The sequence below is a fragment of the Aedes albopictus genome, chromosome 2 (assembly GCF_035046485.1).
Source record: "Aedes albopictus strain Foshan chromosome 2, AalbF5, whole genome shotgun sequence".
Taxonomy (NCBI): Eukaryota; Metazoa; Arthropoda; class Insecta; order Diptera; family Culicidae; genus Aedes; species Aedes albopictus.
Genome location: NC_085137.1, coordinates 482153887 through 482170811, shown reverse-complemented (window position 1 = coordinate 482170811; position 16925 = coordinate 482153887). Strand labels below are relative to the sequence as shown.

Sequence of the window (16925 nt, the reverse complement as noted above, 5' to 3'; positions counted from 1 at the left end):
ACCGCCACGGTACAACCTAGAGCGACTGAAGCAACCGGATGTCGCCTCAGCATACGCGCAGAATCTCGAGGACGCGTTTCCAGACGGAGGCGAGCTCGATGATGTCCCTCTAGAGGACTACTGGAGTACAGTGAATGCAGCCATCAACGACGCAACCGAGAGCATCATCGGGTACGTGAAACGGAATCGACGGAACGAATGGTTCGACGAAGAATGCAGAACGGTTTTGGAGGAGAAGAACGCAGCGCGGGCTGTAATGCTGCAGCAAGGGGCCCGACAGAACGTGAAACGTTACAAACAGAAGCGGAAACAGCAGACCCGCCTCTTCCGGGAGAAAAAGCGCCGCCTGGAAGAAGCGGAATACGAGGCAATGGAACTGCTGTGCCGTTCACAAGAAACACGTAAGTTCTACCAGAAGCTCAACGCATCCCGCAATGGCTATGTGCCGCAAGCCGAAATCTGCAGGGATAAGGACGGGAGCCTCCTGACGGACGGCCGTGAGGTGATCGAAATGTGGAAGCAGTTCTTCGATCAGCACCTGAATGGCGTGGAGAACGTAGGCACGGGAGACCACGTCAACGGAGGAAACGACGACGTCAGTGCAGCAGAGGACGGAAATGGACCAACTCCCACGCTGTTGGAAGTTAAGGATACCATTCATCAGCTCAAAACCCACAAAGCAGCTGGTAAGGATGGTATTGCAGCTGAACTCATCAAGATGGGCCCAGAAAAGTTGGCCACCTTTCTGCACCGGCTGATAATCAGGATCTTGGAAACCGAACAGCTACCGGAGGAGTGGAAGGAAGAGGTAATCTGTCCCATTTACTAGAAAGGCGACCATTTAGTATGTGACAACTTCAAAGCGATCACTATTTTGAATGCTGCCTTACAAAGTGCTATCCCAGATCATCTTCCGGCGTCTGTCACCTAAAACGAATGAGTTCGTGGGAAGTTATCAGGCCGGCTTAATCGACAGCCGGTCGACAACGGACCAGATCTTCACCGTACGGCAAATCCTCCAGAAATGCCGTGAATACCAGGTCTCAACGCATCAATTGTTCATCAACTTCAAAGCGGCATACGATAGTATCGACCGCGCAGAGCTATGGAGAATCATGGACGAAAACGGCTTTCCTGCGAAGCAGACCAGACTTCAAAGAATAAGAATATCAAGAATGCCCACTCCGCTGATGATCGTGGGGACACTATCACAAAGCTATCTGCGGATGAAAGTTCAACTTTCATGCGGTAGTGTGCGTTACTGATTGTATGCGGATACCAAAACAAACGCACACCACCTTCTCTTATGACAAATCACGAACACTGTTACATAGAGCTTCCACCTTGAAACGCTTAGAGAGCGCCACTTGTCTTGTTGCCTGACGTTAACATAGAAAAAGAAAAGAGAGGGTATTCTTTCTATTATTATTCTTTGCTAGACTTTTTGAAGCAACGATGAACGGTGTGCAAAACTGCGTAAAGGTTTCGGGTGAACTATCCAGTTGATTCGAATCTCGCCGGGGACTGCGACAACGTGATGAACTCTCATGCCTACACTTCAACATCGCTCTGGAAGGTGTGACGCTACGAGCCGGGCTCAACAACCGGGGAACGATTTTCACAAAATTCGGTCATTTCCGACATGGACATTATCGCCAGAATATTTGGAACGGTGGCAGAGCTGGCACCTGCCTGAAACGCGAAGCAGCAAAGTTCGGACTGGTGGTGAATGCCTCAAAAACAAAGTACATGCTGGTAGGCGGAACCGAATCTGTCTGGGTAGTAATGTTACGATAGACGGGGATACCCTCGAGGTGATGGAGGAATTCGTCTACCACGGATCCTTATTGACCGGCTGACAACAACGTGAGCCGTGAAATTCGAAGGGGCATCATCTGCAGAAGTCGGGCCTACTACGGGTTCCAGAAGAAGCTGCAGTCTAAAAAGATTCACCTACGCACCAAATTTACCATGTACAAAACACTAATAACACCGGTGGTCCTCTACGGACACGAGACATGGACCATGCTCGAGGAGGACCTGTAAGCACTCGCAGTTTTCGAGCGACGCGTTCTAAGGACGATCTTAGGCGGTGTGCAGGAGAACGGTGTGTGTCGGAGAAGGATGAACCACGGGCTCGCTGCGCTTTACGGCGAACCCAGCATCCAGAAGGTGGCCTAAGCCGGCAGGGCATGTTGCAAGAATGCCGGACAACAACCCTGCAAAGTTGGTGTTTACTAACCATCCGGTTGGTACAAGAAGGCGTGGAGCGCAGAGAGCACGATGGGCGGACCAGGTGGAGCGTGATCTGGCGAGTGTAGGGCGTGACCGAGGTTGAAGAGCTGCAGCTGAAAATCGAGTATTATGGCGGCAAATTGTTGATTCAGTATTATCATGAATTTGATGTTAACTAAATAAATGAAAAAATGAATATATGCGACGATAATGAACCTAAAAAGTGATGGGAAACCGAACAATGTTTTAACAAGACACAACATTCAAATCTTGAAACAAATCTAAGTTTATATTTACCATTATTTTTACTCAGTTATCATGTAAATTTACATTTGGGGCTGTCCATATAGCAGGTGGTCAACTAAGAGGGGGCAGGGGGTTTGAGAGAAGTCCACGCTCGTCCATGGATATGGGTGTAGGGTCTTTCAAATGCCCACGTGGGCAGCATTGATTTATGAATTTAAAAAGCAGACTTTACGTAATCTTTTTAAAATTTCTCTGGTCTAATTTCTAGAACAAAATATTAAAAAAAATCCGAATACTTGGAAGCTTTGTTTTAAAGAGTTACGAAGTGGAGCGTAGACCATAACAGATCTATATGAATTTCTAGATGATTCATTGCAATTTTCTTAATTACGTCGATGTTATAAAATATATATGGCGATTCTCAAAACTTTCTTACTTCGACAAGATATCTCAACAATCTATCTCAACTAAAAATCAGCATTTCAATAACAACCAATGTAAACAAGAATATTTTTAATTTAAATATTAAAAAATTATATTTAAGAAATTGTTCACAAAAAAACAAATCTTTTTTGAAAAAAAAACACCGAAATTATTTTCTGCTTTTTGTTTCAAAAATTAAGAGAGGGGGTACAAAATCAGCATTTTTCTGTTCACGTGGTATATGGACGGCCCCTTTCTTCAATAATGTACGTTAAATGACACTGTAGTCTACACGTTTCGTTCAAACTGTATAGAAGTAAGCCTACATTGTAGTCCTTATTGTAGTTTCTCTAGCACCTCCAGCTTCACTATTTCTTTTTTTTTCAATGGAAGTAAGTAGGATCTATTCGCTATGGAAAAGTTTTTGACTTTCTTGGTTATTGACCCAAGTAACTACAAAGTCTTATATTAACATTTATTGTACCCTTTGTTAAAATAAATCAGAAATTTTATCAGCCCATACACTCAGGCAAATAAACCTAAGATTATCATAAGGTCTAACTTATGAAATGGCCTTTAAACAATTCATAACGGCTAGAACGATTTTCATAAGGTCGGTCTATGACGCAGAATCGGCTCACAGTTTGGCTTTTATACACATTTAGCAACACGATATTCTCAAGCGTCGATAGCCGCGTGGGTTGGGCACGAGCTCAGTGATCTCGTCGTTCATGGATCGATTCCAGTCTGCATCATTTTGTAATTTTTTGTTCTTTTCATAAGTTTATCTTATGTAATTAGGTCATAAGAAGCATGTTTAATTTTCATAAGGTATTCTTATGGCATCCATACTTTACAGTTATGGCTAAATTTCATAAGGTATTTTGATGATTTTCGGTAGTTTACTTCGCTGAGTGTACATAAACCAAAAGTTAAATAGTATTCTGTGTACTTTCTGTTCGGACTGATTTCTTTAGAAGCAGGACCACAGAGTTGTAGTATCGGGGCAACTTTAACTGCAATGTATTTTTATAATTGAGTCACAATTTTAGGGCATTAACAATAGTATTTACTTACAAAATCTCAGTTCGTCTCTTCTCACAGATTCCTCTCGTAGCAAGTAGTTTTAGGTTAAGTTTTATATTGTAGGCTGGAAGAGCACATTGCATGATTAATTTTAACTTGTTTTGTTTGGTATTTTATAGTTTTACTTACTTGATTGTCAACGCTACATAAGGTTTTTGATTTAGATTTAATTTAACTATTTATTTCAATGAATTCAATAAATTCAATATGCGTGTAATACCTGTGAACATTTTAGAAAACTGTTACTTATCGGTTACTATCCCTTATCGATGCAAACCTTACTACTGAGCCGGGTTAAGAATTCTAACTTTCCCGTTAATGATTTACACGTAAATTCAGGGTGAAATATTAAATTCTACGATTTCACCAAACTTTTAACATTCGTTCAGTCACAAGTTTGTTTACGGATTTTAGTCCCATCATTATTCGTCATCGTATACCTGTCAGCTGTCAGCCCGGAGGAGCAAGTCCATTGTGGAAAAATACAATGGGGCAGTCTGGCTGAGAAGACTAGGGTTGCTCGCCGTCACACGGCGTCACACGGTTCACCCCAATACACTGCAATGACTCTCTCGCTGCTGGTGCGGTTCGATTCAATGGCGGTCGACCATTGATGGTCGACAACGAGTGTAGCAGCAGTCGTTCGTTCGCTCATTCAAGCACATGGGGTCCAATTTTGGATTGCGGTGGGCTGCCGCAAAAGGAGAGACTTGTACGGGCGGAATTCTGCACAGGCGAGGAGCCGTTTCTTTCCATCACATTTGAAACGACCAGCTGATGGTTTTGATTGCAAGGTTGATTAAGTAGTCTTGAACATTTATTCTCCTGGTTTGAAAGGTACCCTCTTGCTGGGAGTGAAAAGTTTTGTTTGGAAAACCTTGACGTATCACAATATGGTTAGCACCCGTCCGTGTCGTTGAGCATAACTTTTTTTTTCTCAAATGTAACAGTTGGAAATGTTCGGCAGCTCCTTGCCCTTGCACTTTTTCACCCAAATGGGCCAACCATTGAATCCTAGCCGACTTTGGATGATTTTGACGCACTCGATGTCGTTGGTGATGTTGTCGTCCAGGAAATCTACAATTAAAATATTCAAATATTTTAATCCCGTTTAGTTTGTTATACTTCACATAAGACCTCCTACCTTCACACTTCATATTACAAACGCCCCCCTTCCGTCCCGATCGGCACCACTGCTTGCTGTTGATTTGGAAGATTCCATAGCTGGCAGTCAAGTTCGGAAGCTGCGTCAATTTGGTGGTATCCAGCCCACTTTCGGCGTTGGCCAGGCATATCCAGTTGCCGTGGAATGTTCGGGAAATCCCGCTCTTACCCAGTTCCTTGGCTAGGTCACACTTTTTGAAAATTTTGGCTTCACTCGAGGTGGCAAGCAGCACCAGCAGCAGGCTCGCGATGTACAAGAACTTCTGGTTTCGTGGGATCATTTTGTTTGATTTATGTATGAATTCTGAAGAAAAGAAAAAAAGAATTATTAATGATTTTTTTTATTTGTCTCATTTCAGGTACGATATGGGGATTGAAGGAATCGAAACAAGGTAAGCATTATGAAGCGCGTTGGATTTGTAGTAATGAGCTGAATTTTTGTATGATGAGAATTTAAATTCTCCATTTCTGTAAGTAGTTGGTGCAAAAAGCGTGGGTATATGATTACTTGCGTAATTTTATGCTGTTTGAGCAAAAATTCGAGTAACTGGGTTGTTGAAGAGGCAAGAAATGCATTAAATTAGGCAAGAAATCATAATACCCACGATGTTTGCACCATTTCATTGCAGAAACGGAGGCTTTTCCTCCTCCCCATACACAAATTCAGCTCATTACACCAAACATTCGAAGTTCAACTTCATATTTTCCTTCTTGGCGTAACGTCCCAACTGGATAAAGTTTGCTTCTCAGTTTAGTATTTCATGAGTAGTTCGTTCTACAGTTATAAGTACCTTCTATGCCTAATTCGCATTACGAAAAGTTCGTGGGCCGACTGGGAATCGAACCCGTTAGCTTTAGAAGACCTTGCTGAATACTCGTCCAATTACCGCATCAGCTTTATTGTCCCTTTATGTGTATCAATAGTATATACAGTGTATCAAACAATTGTCCGTACAGCAATTTTTTGGTCAAAATAATTTTTCATTCAAATGTTCATAACTTTTTTATACGTCAATCAAAATCGCTGAAATTTTGACCAATCATGAATCATATATAAAGCTCCATTGGTAAAATTTTGAGCGAGATCGAATAAGTTTTCTGAAAGTTATAGAACTTATAGAAAAACTAATAAGATTTTTGGACACATTTTCAAAACATTACATCTCAGTATGTACTCGATGAAACTTTTTCAATTTTTTGTGTGTTACAGCTGATACCAAGATACTTAGAAGGTTTTCATATGCAGCTACTATTGAGGTTTTATATTCACTATCAAAAATATTAAAAATGTGCTTATGTAGTTGACAATGTTTAAAAATTTACCTTATTTTGCACATTTATTCTGCCAAACGTTTTCCACCAATAAAAGTGCATAAACTGAACAAAAAATTCATAGGACCTACTCTTCATATGTAGTTTAGTAGGTTCTGTATAAAGTTATTACATTAAGAGAGTTTAAAAACGTTGAAAACACTTGGCACTTTTATTGATCAAAATATTATAAATTTCCTAATTACACTCTGAACATATACAGATTTTTTCATATTTTTTGTAGTGAATATAAAACCTCAAACGAAGCTGCATATGAAAGTCTTAGGTATAAGATGTATCACAAAAAAATGGAAAAAGTTTCATCAAGTACATATTGAGATATAATGCTTTAAAAATGTGTTCAAAAATCTTATAAGTTTTACTAAAAGTTCTATTATTTTCACAAAACTTATTCGATCTCGCTCAAAATTTTACCAATGGAGCGTCAATATATGGTTTATGACTGATCAAAATTTGAGCGTATTTGATTGACGTATAAAAATGTTATGATCATTTGAATGAAAATTTATTTTGACCAAAAAATTGCTGTACGGACAATTGTTTGATACACTGTAAGAGATCCATACTGTTAGCTAAGGAAAAATAAAGTAGCAATTCCGGCAGAATCCCCAAATATGGTCAGCAAATTTCTGGTTAACCTTACGAAGAATGTTTAGGACAACTCCTAACATAATTTCTAGTGAAACCCCCGGCCTTTTTTTTGGGAAACTCTCTGTTAGTGGCTGTTCAGGCTGATTGTGAAGAGAAATCCTTTGAATAGATTGATGTACAGAAAAATAATTGGAGAAATTTGTATAGATATTCGTGATACGATGTCTAGTGAAATTTCTGGAAATATTTTTAACATATCGGGTGTTTCAGAAAGTATGGCTTCGTAGCCGTGCGGTTAGTGTGACCGAGCACTTAGTCGCATCGTGCTGGGGAGCGTGGGTTCGATTCCCGCTTCAGCTGTCAGAAAAAGTTTTCGGCTGTGCCACTGGGCGTTGCATGCTAGTCCTTTGTTATAGTGTCATGCTTCCTTCAAAAAGCATTATAGCTCACTGGAAGCATTAAACGTGTCCTTGTCTTTTAAAAAATACATTTAGGGTTTTTAACCCCATTCCCGGCACTACAACAACAACAACGAAACGACCGTTTTTGTCCACTTCTTCCATTTGAATCAGATACCTTATTGGGTGAACTTGTTGTTAACAGTGATTGTTGTGAAGATTTTCTGCCGGAAAGTTGATTTTGAACGAGTTTACTGCACCAAGCCCAGCATCAATTCTCGGCACCAGTACCGAACTTCCAGCAAAATCAAATGGGAAATCACTTCGGCACCCATCTTTGTTGTTTTGTTGTTTTGAGCACGCATGTGGCTTCAGAGTGAACGTGTAGCTTATTGACTGTGGATCTCTTTGCGGAAATGTTGCGGGAGGTGATTACCTACGAAAATGCGTTTGGAAAATATGCGGCAAGTAATATTTTGATTTGTTTTGATGTGATGTGCCGGGAATTGACGCGGGTGCCAAAGTAGTTTGAAACCCTATATATTTGCACCTCCACCACGTTTATTTTGCTGCATCACCATTTTATTTTCACTCTTATCCTTAAACGCAGTGAGTCATTTGAAAGAAACTCTTAGAGTTCTACAAAGACACTAAATTGCCATTATATATATCTCTAAATATTTTGTAGAAAGTTTATATTTTCCTCAACTTTTTAGGACGCGCGCCGCACAGTGGAGCACTGGTACATCAAAACTGATCAAAATTATTTTGACGTATTTTTGCACCCCAAATACAACCTAAATTAGTAATGAAACGTATTCTATACTTTTCAATGAAATTTATAACAATAAATTCACCTAGCAGTGAGAAACAACCAATCTACCCGACTTCAACAAGATTTTTTTTTAATAATTATACCACCATTCCATAGAAAATTGATATAGCGTGTTTCCGAGCATCGTGATACTTGGTGGTTTTGTAGTTTATCGAAAAAAATTAGACCCGTATTTTTTTATTCCATCATTAGGGTGACCAATCTTATTATTGTAAAAATCAAAATTTTTCGAAACTAAAATGTTTCAACAAATCACAGCTTTTGAACCAGTTGACCGATTTTAAACTTCTTGTTGAATTCTAGTTTTCAGCAAAAATACGGGCCAAATAGTGTTTTTGTGCAAATAATATCATATTATAATATAATTATCACGATTTTTTCAAAGTGTTGCAACTTTTGAAATCGGAAACATTCGGAAGGTTTTCTTTCTGCATTTGAAAGAGGAACAATAGTTTTATCATACACTAAAAGCAGATTTCCCGGAAACAGCCGGAAAATCAACTTATTTCATTTTAAATGGGTTCCATCAAATATTTTTTTTTTTTCAATATTTTCATATATTGTATGTAAACTGAACGTCAATTTATTTGGGTTTCAAATTAACAGAATAACAACATTAATCTTGTTAAACAAACTGCATCGTTGAATTGATTGACTATCAATTTTATTCACTTTGTACGGTCAAAACTTGCACACGCTGTGAGTTATATCAAAGAAAACGGCTAACATTCAGCTTCACTAAACCTCTTCTGATAAGCATAAACAAAACATTTGGACACTGCTTAGCTGTCAAACGATTACACAATAACTACACCCAAAATACTATTCACCTTAGGTTTACGTGAAAGCATACATAGATTTTTTCCACAGTACTTTTCACGTAAAATTTATTTGGGGGTCCGGTTATGCAAAGCCAGCCAGATCCCAGTCCATTGTAAACAGTTGTCAGATAATATGTACATGAGTTTCCAGTTTATTATAAATAGCTATCAGATTATCATTACATGAAATTCGAATTAATAACATCCCAAGTAACCACTAAGCCGTAAAAATTGGCACCAAGTTGGTTCTATATCCACATGAAGAGCAATGTTAACAGAGCTCATTAGAACTACATCCTATAAAAGATCTGCTTAAAAGCCAATTTTGGCGAAATATTCGGCTGATATACGGCCAGATTCAATCTGCGTACCGAGTCTCTGGTGAAAGAGTTGTCAAAAATGGATCAAGAAAAAAGAAAAAAAAGTTATTTACTTTCTCTATTTTCTTCTCCGTATGTTTTCCATCAAAGTCTACTTTTCTTCGATTTTTACGGCCTGATTCAGATTCGATTTGATGTCCTCGGGGTTGTTAGTCTTAAGTGGATGTCGTCACGTTTCCCATCTGCTCCATCGATGCACCAAGATATCGGTTTGCTCAGCACCGTATTTAAGTAAAAGAAGGCAACAAGTTGGGACAGCATTGATGTTCCGATCCGAATGTTCCGGTTGATCCGATGTTCGGATCTGAAATCGGGCACAATGTGGCCGCATTGGAAATGTATAAAATGGTTTTATGGAGGGTGGAAAGAGATCTGAAGGAGATGCAGCTAGGGAAGTTTGGGAGGTTGACAAGGTTCCGTAACAAGAGGAATCAAAATGGGGCCCATCGATTAGTTTTGGTGTTCGTCTGTAGGAAAAACGATTGAAACTCCACAGGTAAACATCCGATGTATTTATAGCATAATCGAGGAAGCAGCCATACATTTTCTGTTTCAATTTAATGCTTCAAGTGTCCGACGACAAGCTTCCACCGCCCTATTGATTGTACGAAATTTCCGAGGAGATTTTATTGTCTTACTTCGGTTCAGTTTTGTTTTGCTTGAAATCAGCTTTGATTGATATAAAACGTCATGCACACCAAGCCTTTTAACCCTTTTAAGGACAAGGTATTTGGAGTACATTGCTCAAGATTTCTAGAGCATCGTTTTTTAGAACCGTTGAATAGATTTGGATGAAAATGCATCGCGCTAATTGTTCAGTGGTTGTCAATAGCGTGATGCATTTTAATCCAAATCCGTTCAACGGTTCTAAAAAACGGTGCTCTAGAAATTTTGAGCAATGTACTCCAAATACCTTGTCCTTAACAACACTGTCAGGCTTCTTATTCGGCTGATAGACACTGGGTTTACAAGCACTATAGCATAGCGTTATATACTAATATACGGCTTATTTCAGTGCTTACTATTTATAATGCCTGAAAGCATTTGAAAATTTCCTACTGAGCCTATTGACACGAAAAAGCTGCTGTATGACCTTTAGACCGCTTACGCCAGTGCTTAGTGGTTACTTGGGATTGGATTTCTGACATCAGTTATCATCATATGTATAATATTCTGTTGTTCACTTCATCCGGATTGACACACTTGCTAAATAAATAAAAGCATTCCGATTTATTGATCATTTTATGAATAAAAAACAAAATATATAAACACATTCTCATTCTCATTACAAAGGCTTCTCGTTTTTTTTTTTAGTAACAAACCGGATGCCACCGCTTCCGATGGCATTTGGAGCGCACTTCTGTTGAGCAGCATTGTGCATTCTGTGTTTTCTGCAAACAGAAATAATGAAAATTTAATTTATTTGAAAACCAAATATTTTACGCACGAGAACTTACGTTTCGTTCTCTCCGCGAGCTGATTGATACGTGAAAAAAGAATCTCCGTACCCGTTCGCTCCAAGTACCTACTCCCAAATCCTGCAGGAACAGCGCCAACAGCTCATTAAGCCCTATGTCGCACTCTGGAATAATTGGTGTAATTGGTTTAAAAGTACATTTACGATTTATTTCGATTACTTACGTTTGAAAATCTCCAAAATTTGCGAAAACTGTCCAGTTCCGCAAGGATGTCCGGCGCCATGTTGAGTTTTGGTATTTTTTCACACAGGAAGGTCACTTAAAATCGATATGTCACCCAACACTGAAGTTCTACGTGACCAATCACGTAGCATGTATATGACAAAATGTGACTCGAATGGGAATATCACGTAGAGATTACGAATGAATTAGAGGCTTTTATAAGAATCCGATAAACTAGGAATATGGAAGGCAAATTCCAATTCAAGTGATAAATCACGTACATCTAACGGGAATATTTTTTTGCGTGTACACTTGGCAAAAACACAACGGAAAACCCAATTACTTCATTTTGAGTTTTTCCACTTATGATCAGGTTTTGATATGATTTACTCCAATGTGCGCCGTGGTAAAAAGTAAATCATCAAAAAATAACCTCGCTCGTCGAATATAACGAGAGGGCGGTGCAGTCTTAGCATCAACCAGGCGCGCGTCCTGAACGGTTTTATCCAAAAATGTGGTATAGAAACCTTATAATTTGTGGAGATCTGTAGTACAGTTCATTCATTTATTTAGTATTACATCAAATTCAAGATAAAACTGAATCAACAATATTTCTCCATAATACACTGTTCGTGGCTACCGTTCTCCATCCTCGATCACGCCCGATGCTCGCCAAGTCACGCTCCACCTGCTCCGCCTATCGTGCTCTCTGGGCTCCACGCCTTCTTGTGTCAACCGGATCGGTCGCGAACACCAACTTTGAAGGGTTGGCATTCTTGCAGCATGTCCTGCCCATCGTATCCTTCCGGCTTTGGCCACCTTCTGGATGCTGGGTTTGCCGTAATATACAGCGAGCTCGTGGTTCATCCTTCTCCGCCAGACACCGTTCTCCTGCACACCGCTGAAGATCGTCCTTAGCACGCGTCGCTCGAAAACTCTGAGTTCTTTCAAGTCCTCCTCGAGCATGGTCCATGTCTTGTGTCCGTAGAGGACCACCGGTCTTATCAGCGTCTTATACATGGTGCACTTGGTGCGTGGGTGAATCTTTTTAGACCGCAGCTTCTTCTGGAGCCCGTAGTAGGCCCGACTTTCGCTGATGATGCGCTTCGAATTTCACGACTGACGTTGTTGTCAGCCGTCAGTAAGGATCCGTGGTAGACGAGGTAGACGAATTCCTCCACCACCTCGAAGGTATCGTAACATAGCACTTTGTAGGCAGCATTCAAAATAGTGATCGCCCTGAAGTTCTCACATTCCAAATGGTCGCCTTTCTTGTGAATGGGGCAGATTACCCCTTCTTTCCACTCCTCCGGTAACTGTTCGGTTTCCCAGATCCTGACTATCAGCCGGTGCAGACAGGTGGCCAACTTTTCTGGGCCCATCTTGATGAGTTTGGCTGCGATACCATCCTTACCAGCTGCTTTGTCAGTTTTGAGCTAGTAAATGGCATCCTTAACTTTCTTCAACAGCGTGGAAGTTGGTTCCTTTCCGTCCACTGCTGCCCTGGTTTCGTCGTTTCCTCCATTGCCGTGGTATCCAGACAGTGCCTACGTTCTCCACGCCATTTATGTAGGTGCTGATCGAAGTGCTGCTTCCACCTTTCGACTACCTCCGTCCTTATCCCTGCACAGTTCGGCTTGCGGCACGAAGCCATTGCGGGATGCGTTGAGCTTCTGGTAGAACTTACGTGTTTCTTGAGAACGGCACAGCAGTTCAATTTCTTTGCACTCTGCTTCTTCCAGGTGGCGCTTTTTCTCCCGAAAGAGCTGTCTCCGCTTCTGTTTGTAACGTTCCACGTTCTGTTGAGTCCCTTGCTGCAGCATTACCGATGACGCTGCGTTCTTCTCCTCCAAAACCGTTCTGCACTCTTCGTCGAACCATTCTCGGCTGCGTCGTTGATGGCTGCGTTCACTGTACTCCAGCAGTCCTCTAGAGGGGCCTCGCCAGTACCGTACATTGTTGATGACGGAGAATTTTGGGCGCAGTTTGACCATCACCAGATAGTGGTCGGAGTCGATGTTGGCGCCACGATAGGTCCTGACGTCGATAATGTCGGAGAAGTGCCGTCCGTCAATCAGAACGTAGTCGATTTGAGATTCCGTCTGCTGTGGTGATCTCCAGGTGTAACGATAAGCCTTGGAAAAAGGTGCTACATATGGCCATATTTTTGGAGGCGGCGAAATCAATGAGTCGTAGGCCGTTTTCGTTCGTCTGCTGGTGGGCGCTGAACTTACCAATCGTCGGTCTGAATTCCTCATCCTGGCCTACCTGAGCGTTTAAATCTCCTATGATGATCTTGACGTCGTGGCTTGGTCGTGGATCGTACTCGCGTTCGAGCTGCACGTAAAATGCGTCCTTGTCATCATCAGTGCTTCCGGAGTGTGGGCTGTGCACGTTTATTATGCTTAAGAATTAATTAATTATTAAGAATCGGCCCTTGATCCTCAATCTGCACATTCTTTCGTCTATCGGCTACCAATCACGATGAAAGCTGTTCTCAGCTCGCGTATGTTGCCGCAGCTTTTTTAAATTGTATGATTACCTCTAAACGTTCGCACCATGGATCCTGTCCAACACACTTCCTGCAGCGCTACGATGCCGAACCTGCGGCGAGTATGTGGGTGCTTCCAATTAAGTTGAAAGATCGGCAGTTCCACGTACCGAGTTTCCAATTGCAAGTCCTTTTTGTTTCCAGGGGTCGTTGCCGTTGGTCTGGGTTCGTATTATTCTGTTGCTGATTTTTTGTTACAATAGTTTTTTACGGCTGGATCGTAGGTCCTGACACCAACCCCCTACTTTCCGTAGTGAACAGTTGAGCTTAGAATCCTTCCCTGACACTCGGACGTAGATCAGCCGCCCCTAACATGGGGATCAGACGCTGTTGTGAGCCGCTCCTCCTGGAGAACAGAAGCTCAGGTTTGCCAAAACAAACAAACCCCCCCCCCCTTCCCTGTCAGCCTACGACCAAAGTTCCCACCGGGGTTGGTTACCCGATCTTCCCTAAGGTTGCTCATGGATTCCGGCCGGTACCACGAGGAGTTGCTGGGCAGAGGCTAGTGGATCACAATGGGATCTGAATTGCGCATCATACCCAGTCTTTACCGAGCCTAGTCATTAATGTGTCGTAGACAAAGTACATGATGGCAAAGGGCTCCAGGGAGGAATCACCGCGCCCGCCACCCCGAATTTCTATCGACGGTGATGTAATCGAGGCGGTTGAAGAATTCGTGTACTTGGGCTCACTTGTGGCCGCTGACAACGACACCAGCAGAGAAATTCATAGACGCATTGTGGCAGGAAATCGAGCTTACTTTGGACTCCGGTGGACTCTACGATCGAACAAAGTTCGCCGTCACACGAAGTTAACTATCTACAAAACGCTTATTAGACCGGTAGTCCTCTATGGGCTCTATGGACTCTACGCAGAGGACCAACGTGCACTTAGAGTTTTCGAACGGAAGGTGTTGCGTACCATCTACGGCGGAGTAAAGATGGAAGATGAGCCTTCGAGAAGGCAAATGAACCACGAACTGCGTCACCTGATGAGAGAACCAACCATCGTCCACACCCCGAAAATCGGGAGGCTGCGTTGGGCGGGTCACACCATCAGGATGTCGGATAGTTATCCGATCAAAATGGTTCTCGAAAGCCATCCGATCGGTTCAAGAAGACATGGTGGGCAGCGAGCTAGGTGGGTCGATCTTGTGGAGGACGATTTGCCGGTCTTCGCAAAATTCGGAACTGGAGACGCACAGCCATGGATCAAGTCGAATGGAGACGACTCCTACGTTCAGCAGAGGACACTCAGGCCTTATTCTGATCGTTAAAGGTAAGTAAGCATGAATAGTCAATTTGGAGAAAAAAGTCTAAGAAATATTCATTACAAAATGTTCTTGGACCGGAAATGGAACCCAGTTACTCGCACTACAATCTTGTTGAATACCCCCATTGGCTGGGATTTTCAGGTATCATCCTGTATTTGTTTTGTTTGCAATTCTCTCGTCCACACGATTGCGAACTCCCATCCCATACATTTGGTGGTTCACCTTGAAAGCACATGATGACGGGATTTGTTTTCGCAAAAACAACAAAAACCATTTGAACACGGCAAACGATAACGCCATTTTTTCGGTCACACAGTGTTTGTGGGGTGACGTTTAAACCTGGATTCACTTCGAAAGCTGCAAACACAATCTTTTGGACTTTGTCCACGCCTGAACCTTATTTTGAGCGCGTTGCCACCCTGTTCGAATTTGCATTTGAATCGAACCGACTAATTTCCATTTCCAATTAGGTGCGCTGGGATTTCCACTTATTCTGTCACGTTGTCACTGTTGTCAGGTAGTTCACCACAGTTCAACTCACTCTCCGATCGATTACCCACCTAAAAAACTTTCCAGAGAAAGCTACACGGCCGGCGCGTTCTACTCTCTTCGTTAATTACGTCTTCTGAATCGAGATCTACAATTGTCGTTGATATTTATTCGAAATGTTGTTCCGAAGAAAGGGTCTCTGCTTCCTATCAGTGACCGGATTCAACTATATGTTTGCCGATGACACTATTAGAGCGATCCACTAGAGCACTACTAATTACAGCGACGATAGGCGCTAGGCGCATCAACAACCGTCCACAAATGATCGCTGCTTGTCCGAACGAAAGTGAACATGATAATGGCTTTACGCGACGCCGCCGCCGCCGGACGATGTAATCGACTACCACCAATGTGGAACTATACTTCAGCTCTCTGGAGCGAGTTGTGTTCTCTCACCGAATTCTGTATACCGTAGTCCGAGGCAGTTTTGATAAAGGCATTAAAGGTGTTTTTTACAGAATCCGTTACATAGATCCCATTGAAATGATAAGTTGCTCTCTAAATTATGGACAACTCTTTTCTGAGTTTGCTAGTCAATCTACCACCAGCGCACGGTACTGCCATCATCTGCGCGTTTTAATCATTCAGACGCGAAAAGCAAAAACGTGTCCGGCGCCACACACAGCAAGCAGCCTGGGGCGACAGCATGGTGACGCGAGTAACCCGGCGTCTCCACTAAACAAAATTTCGCTGCCCACATTTTACTGCCAGAAAGAGAAAACGTGCCAGAATTGTTCAACAACGATGTTTTCCCTGTAAACAAGGGAAAAACATTTCTATCAGGACACATCTGCCCGGAAAAATGTCAAGATATGTCTATCTAGTGGAGACGTAGGGTAACGATGTGATTCGCATGCGCAATTAGTTTGCGATGGCACGTTCGGAACTTCGGGAGATTCCCGCGAGATCCGTCCATACACACGCGTATGTGAGAATTTTGGTGGTGTGTGCTGGATCGTTGCGATACTCACCGGAGACAACAGAGTCGTCGGTCGTGGTCGTGATGGATGAGTGAGTTGCGGCGACGAGTGATAATGGATGATGTGTGGGAGAATGTTATTCTCGAGTGGACCGGGTTGATCATATGGGATGTCCGGTTATCGTAGTCTGATGTGTTTGCTGTTTGGATGGTAGTTGAGGGTGTTTGCTTGATGTAAGATCATTTCGATGTCGTTGCTCCATTATTGATTATTGATTGTTTGTGAGACATGAATTTGTATTGTTATTTATTTAAGCAAACTGTTAATATACTACTTGATTGGTATAATGAAACAAAACGTCGGTGAGTTGCTTTCTATTTGCAAAATGCAGCTACAAAAAAAAAACCGAATGAAGTTGCCGGCATTAAGGAAAATAACAAGTCATGATCAACAGCAAATACATGTCTTTAAGTTGAAGACA

General features: G+C 42.0%; 3 protein-coding genes across 7 annotated transcripts in view; 1 reads left to right on the top strand and 2 right to left on the bottom strand.

The window, feature by feature from the left end:
• The window catches only part of LOC109399235 (chaoptin), a 128224-nt gene that overhangs the window by 91667 nt on the left and 19632 nt on the right, over positions 1-16925 (top strand). Inside the window, exon 1 of one of the 3 annotated variants that reach the window (XM_062854129.1) lies at positions 5506-5546. The exons of the other annotated variants lie outside the window; for them this stretch is intronic. Within the exon in view, the coding sequence (XP_062710113.1) occupies positions 5521-5546 (26 nt within the window). The 5' untranslated portion in view covers positions 5506-5520. Of the gene's footprint in view, positions 1-5505; positions 5547-16925 lie in introns of those variants that run through there. 3 annotated transcript variants of the gene reach the window in all.
• Positions 4766-15850, bottom strand: LOC109429051 (lysozyme c-1). 2 transcript variants are annotated; one of them, XM_019704886.3, is made up of 3 exons: positions 15536-15850; positions 5135-5458; positions 4766-5067 (listed from the first exon to the last, which is right to left on the bottom strand). In XM_019704886.3, exons 2-3 carry the CDS (start codon positions 5433-5435, stop codon positions 4928-4930), a joined length of 441 nt encoding a protein of 146 aa, XP_019560431.3. In that variant the 5' UTR covers positions 5436-5458; positions 15536-15850; the 3' UTR covers positions 4766-4927. The 2 variants fall into 2 exon arrangements, with proteins under 2 accessions (XP_019560431.3, XP_029726541.2); XM_029870681.2 differs by lacking the exon at positions 15536-15850 and adding an exon at positions 15198-15514.
• Positions 10438-15189, bottom strand: LOC109427478 (uncharacterized). 2 transcript variants are annotated; one of them, XM_062854131.1, is made up of 2 exons: positions 10969-15189; positions 10438-10902 (listed from the first exon to the last, which is right to left on the bottom strand). In XM_062854131.1, the coding sequence occupies exon 1, from the start codon at positions 13407-13409 to the stop codon at positions 12717-12719; it is 693 nt and encodes a 230-aa protein (XP_062710115.1). In that variant the 5' UTR covers positions 13410-15189; the 3' UTR covers positions 10438-10902; positions 10969-12716. The 2 variants fall into 2 exon arrangements, with proteins under 2 accessions (XP_062710115.1, XP_062710116.1); XM_062854132.1 differs by having other exon boundaries at positions 10438-11093; positions 11153-15189.

What these genes read in the sequence shown, in the direction of transcription:
- LOC109429051 (XM_029870681.2), bottom strand. Translation starts at nt 15,249, where the DNA reads ATGGTTTTTGTTGTTTTTGCGAAAACAAATCCCGTCATCATGTGCTTT. An exon ending in CGTCATCATGTGCTTTCAAG is followed by an intron (nt 5,459 to 15,197) that starts GTGAACCACCAA and finishes TCTTTTCTTCAG; the next exon opens with AATTCATACATAAATCAAAC. An exon ending in TTGTAATATGAAGTGTGAAG is followed by an intron (nt 5,068 to 5,134) that starts GTAGGAGGTCTT and finishes TTTTAATTGTAG; the next exon opens with ATTTCCTGGACGACAACATC.
- LOC109427478 (XM_062854131.1), bottom strand. Translation starts at nt 13,409, where the DNA reads ATGAGGAATTCAGACCGACGATTGGTAAGTTCAGCGCCCACCAGCAGA.